Consider the following 5,026-nt stretch of genomic DNA (forward strand, 5'->3'; position numbering starts at 1 on the left):
TTGAACAACCAACAGATAAAAGTCGGAACTGTATATTCGTACGCACTTTAATATGACATAAAGTGCGTATTAATAGTGCGTAGCGCTATTTATACGTAGAAAAAAGGAAAAAGAATCCTAACCCTAACCCTAAAGCACTTTACGTACGAATAGCGGATGAACATATACGTACTCAAAAATGCGCAAAAGTGCGTACGAATATACACTACGATAAAAGTCGATGTCAATTTCATTCGATATATTTAAACTTTCAAACTGTGTAAATACATGTTTTTCCAATCTCTATTTGACGCCATGGCCGTTTAATTAATTTTTGGGAATTTAAGGGTGGGCGTTTATTGGAGAGGGGCATTAATTAGAGCGTGGGGCGTTTATTAGAAACAATTGAAAGTTTTGATCTATTATGATCTATTATGTTGAATTCAACATTTGCTACTTCCATATTGGAGTCCGTTGCTGCGAATTGGTCCTCGTCATTTACCAGATGACCTTCTTACCAGATAACCTTCGTACTTACTGAGTTTTAATATTTATCTATTAGACACCTGCATGCCAGATTTTTAGGTCCCATACCTTTCAGAGACTTTGATATTGGCTATTACTCGAAACTACCCCTAAAAATCTCTGAAATCCTTATAATGGGAAAAATATAATAACTCCTGTTAGAATTATCCTTAAAACTTGAAACTTGCAACACTACTTTTTTATCAAGAAAAATCGTTTTGCATAATTTGGACACGTGACTAATCTGATTTCCCGATTTTGTCGGGTTTTACCCCAAAATAGGAAAAAACGGATTTTTGGGCAATTTTTGGCAATTTTTCATGCGATCCATGTAAAAACCGGAAGATATGTTAAATAACTTTTATTTAGCTTTCAGAAACTCCAAACAGAGGTTAAAAATTCGCTCTAGAACAAAAGTAAGGCGGAATCCACCGCCCCCCGGTCATAGTATGTTCGAAAAACCCTGGACCGAATAGGGTTAAGAAACTAAAAAAGAAACTTTACTAAAATTGGCAAAACATTAAGAAACTGCTACTAGAAAGTTTCATCAGCATCTTTAAAGAATACGTGCAACACTTTGACAGTCATGTTCACTTCATTCTCAAGAGTACCACATTAACGTAGACATTTTTTATGCTATTTTTTGTTTCAGTAAGCGATTTGCTTTGGTGTTTTCGGTAACTGTTGTGCCTGTTGATACAAAAATTCCAAACGTATGGCTATATTTTCTCCTATGATTCTCTACGTAAAAGAAACTTCTTCAAGTTTATTTTCGATTTAACCACCCAGTCGTAACACAAAAATGTTTAGATGTTGAGGTAATACCCGATGAATAATAATAGGCAATAGAAGTTACACACAATTATAGCATGTGTGACCACAAAAGTGTTAAACGAGTTTAGCTTTAAACCGCGTTTATTTAGGTAAGGTAAATTAAGTAATAAATATTAACTAAATATTAAAGATGTGTACGGCTAAATCATGGTTTCTGTTTTAGAAATTAGCTTTTCTTCATTGTCACAGTCCTTGAAACGGTTCGTAATCCAAACAGGCTTTTTGTTGTCGTTACGGCAATATCCGTATGCGTAGGTCAGCACAGCAGATACAAAATACATTACGGCAAATATCAAATACATAACACGCCCGCCGTATTGCTTAAACAAGCTACCACCAACCACACCAGCCATTCCACCGCCAATACCGCTATAAACGCTGCGATCAATTGTGAACATTACTGTTAAACTGCTAGGATGTGTCAGTCGATACAATTCGTCCTGTGCACTGTATATAAATCCTGGATAGGTAATACCAGCAATTAGATTGATAGGGAGAACAAGAATTGCATTTTTTGTAAAATGATACAATAAAAACGTCAGTCCATAACCTATTAGGGACAATGCCATACTTGCATAAGGACTACCCAAACATTTGGACATTTTACCTATGAACGGTGCTACCATGGCTTCGGTTAAAGAAGATGCTAAAAATGAGAATCCCATAATTGTTTTCGAAGCATTGAACATTTCTTCCTGCATGAGTAGATAAATAAAGCCGAATTGGATGACGCCAGCAACTCCATTCAAGAAACTGTTAACCATAATAACAACTGTATCCATTTGCTTTATTGATGCCCACAGGTGTTTCAAAACCTTTTGATTTTCCTTTGAATCAGTCCCTTCATTTTGTTCTGTATCGTAAGAATCACCTCTCAGCATGATGTAACAGCTCACCATTAAAATACCATGTAGTGCAACAAAGAGATAAAGAACTGGAATAAATCCCTTAGAATGCCATTGTTCAAGGACTAGCCCAGCTACTAAAGGCACAAATCCATATCCAATTGAACCCCATAATCTTTGATGATTGTAGGTACTTTTTCCTTTTCCTTTTATGTGTGTGAGTTTCATGATTGTAGCATCTACCATTCCATGTATGCCATCAGAGAACGCATACACAAAGCAGCAACTCAAAAACGTCCAGAATAACTGAAGATTTTTATCTCCATTTGAATTCAAGATTTCCAAAGTAACATTAACACTAGTGTTGTCTTTTTTTAAAGTATTTGATGAAGAAATAACGTTTCCAGCAAATGGCATTACTAACACTGACAGGGCTGCTAAAAAAATTGCTGAAAGCAGGATCAATTTACATCTTCTTGTATAATCGACCAGCCAACCGATTACAATGCTACCAATGACTTGGACTGCCGAACGAACGCTGGCAATGACTCCAGCTTGTTGTGGATCTAATCCAAAGCTGGTAAAAAATATGACCAGATACGACATCAGTGTGTATTTTGCTCCATAATAGCAAAACATTGTAATCTTAGATGGGATAAATTGCCATGAAATGTTGAAATATTTTCTAATATCCTTCTTCATGATGTCCTGGCAGACCTAGAAAGTTTAAAATGCTTATAAAAATAATGAATAGTTATATGTAGACCTACCGCTAGCTTAGCTACAATAAGTTTGTCTTATGTTACGAAAAAATTATTCTTCCGATAAGGTAATTTTGTTATAATGAATTGAAAAATATCATTACTTTTACTAAAATAAATAATTTTTAAGGTGTTATACACTTCTTATCTTCATTATTAAATAGTCGTAAAACTGGTATTAGTGTGAGTCGCTAACGAAGGAAGCATATAAAATAGCCTCCATGATCGAAAAAATTTTATAATTTACACAAAACGCAATTTTCATTAAAAACGTGCACTCTTATTTTTCAAAAAAACAACACCATATTATTTTACTGAAATGATTCTTCCAAGCGTTTTAAGGATTTTCCAAAAAATTTTTAACAACTGAAAGAAACAATGTGTGTACATTTTACTTTGTCTTTATCTAACATTTTCTTTGTTCAAATTATACTAAAAAAGATAATGGCCAATCGAGCAACTTAGAGTTCTTCCATAAAATAAAGACGGCGTCGATAATAAACCAAACCCTGTTGTCTTTTACACAAAAAATAACGCATAAAAAACTAAATCTTTTCCAACCTTAAAACAACAAAGATCTCCACAACTGGTATTTGCTGGCTTGATTGTTGAAAATAAAATGAACAGTTTGGCATGAGAAAACTTTATAATTCTGATGCTAAAAAAAAAGAAAAAGGAAACAATACGTTTACATCCAAGTATTATATTTTTTTCGAATAGTTTTATTGATGTAGTATATTTGATACACATAGCGTGGTTAATGTTGTCATGGTTACGGATCAAATGGTGTACGTCTCCAACCAGCTACTCTTAACCCTATTCGGTCCAGGGTTTTTCGAACATACTATGACCTTGAGGGGGGGGAACCGCCCCCCCCCCCCCCCCCCCAATGCCTTTTTATAGGGTTGTTCAAATTGAATCAAACCTGGCACACTTATAGTACGTCATAAAAGGAACAAAATGGCAGCAATAAATTTTTGGTTGCGTCAGCACATTTTCTGTGACGTCATCAGAAGCTTAAAAGTTGTTAAAAATGCCACTATTTGCTTAAAATTTTATTACTTTTTCCAGAGCGAATTTTTGTATTCTATTTGAAGTTGCTGAAAGCTAAATAAAAGTTACTACGTGGATCGCATAAAAAATTGCCAAAAATTGACCGAAAATCCGTTTTTTCCGATTTTTGGGTAAAATCCGACAAAATCAGGAAATCGTATTAATCACGTGTCCAAATAATGCAAAATGATTCTTCTTAATAAAACAAAGTTGTGCTGCAAGTTTCAAGTTCTAAAGATAACCCTAACAGGAGTTATTAAATTTTCCCCATTATAAGGATTTCATAGAGATTTTCAGGGGTAGTTTCGAGTAATGGCCGATATCAAGGTCTCTAAAAGGCATGGGACCTAAAAATTTGGCATGCAGGTGTCTAATAGATAAATATTGAAACTCAGTAAGTTTCATAGCCATATAACATAGCAATAAGGAATTATTTAAAAAAACCGTAGAGGGGGGGACCCCCACCCCGGACCGAATAGGGTTAAATTATTACCAGTAGCTAGCAGTGCGTTATATTGTTTTTAAATCCTTCACACTTGACCACCTGTAAATATTGCCCTTCACATTATTTCAGTGATTGCATTTGTTGTTTACGTTTACCGTGTTTGGGAATGAAAAACGTATTTTATACTCACTGAGACTTCTGATTTACCACCATTTGTGCGATGTACCACTCTGCAACTATCGTTACACTGGATGCATAATTTGTTATAAGATAACAAAAGAACAAGGAAGGTTAAAACTATCAAAATTATAGAATATCATAAGAATTTTTAAGAATCAGGCCTTAACTGTAACAAAGATTTAATTATCTGTAAAACTTTTGAAACACGTTTTATAGTAGAATTGCCACTGAAACAAAACAATTTTCGACTGTCATATGTAATTAAATTTTTGTGACGTTTAACTCTGCAGGGACGTTAGTGTTTCTGGTAACAGTGGACACGGCGTTTAGACTTTCTTTGACGCTTAAGAGCGATTTAAAATATAAATTTAACTTTAATTTAGTCGTCCATATGTTTACGTTGA

At 34.4% G+C, this 5,026-nt stretch overlaps 1 protein-coding gene across 1 annotated transcript; it reads right to left on the reverse strand.

Annotated features, from left to right (window-relative positions):
* Positions 1–353: 353 nt before the first annotated feature.
* On the reverse strand, positions 354–4,816 carry LOC130641431 (uncharacterized). The gene is made up of 3 exons (XM_057448234.1): positions 4,633–4,816; positions 3,506–3,602; positions 354–2,900 (listed from the first exon to the last, which is right to left on the reverse strand). Exons 1-3 carry the CDS (start codon positions 4,653–4,655, stop codon positions 1,479–1,481), a joined length of 1,542 nt encoding a protein of 513 aa, XP_057304217.1. The 5' UTR covers positions 4,656–4,816; the 3' UTR covers positions 354–1,478.
* Positions 4,817–5,026: the final 210 nt, after the last annotated feature.

Source organism: Hydractinia symbiolongicarpus, chromosome 4 (genome assembly GCF_029227915.1).
Source record: "Hydractinia symbiolongicarpus strain clone_291-10 chromosome 4, HSymV2.1, whole genome shotgun sequence".
In the NCBI taxonomy this organism is placed as follows: domain Eukaryota; kingdom Metazoa; phylum Cnidaria; class Hydrozoa; order Anthoathecata; family Hydractiniidae; genus Hydractinia; species Hydractinia symbiolongicarpus.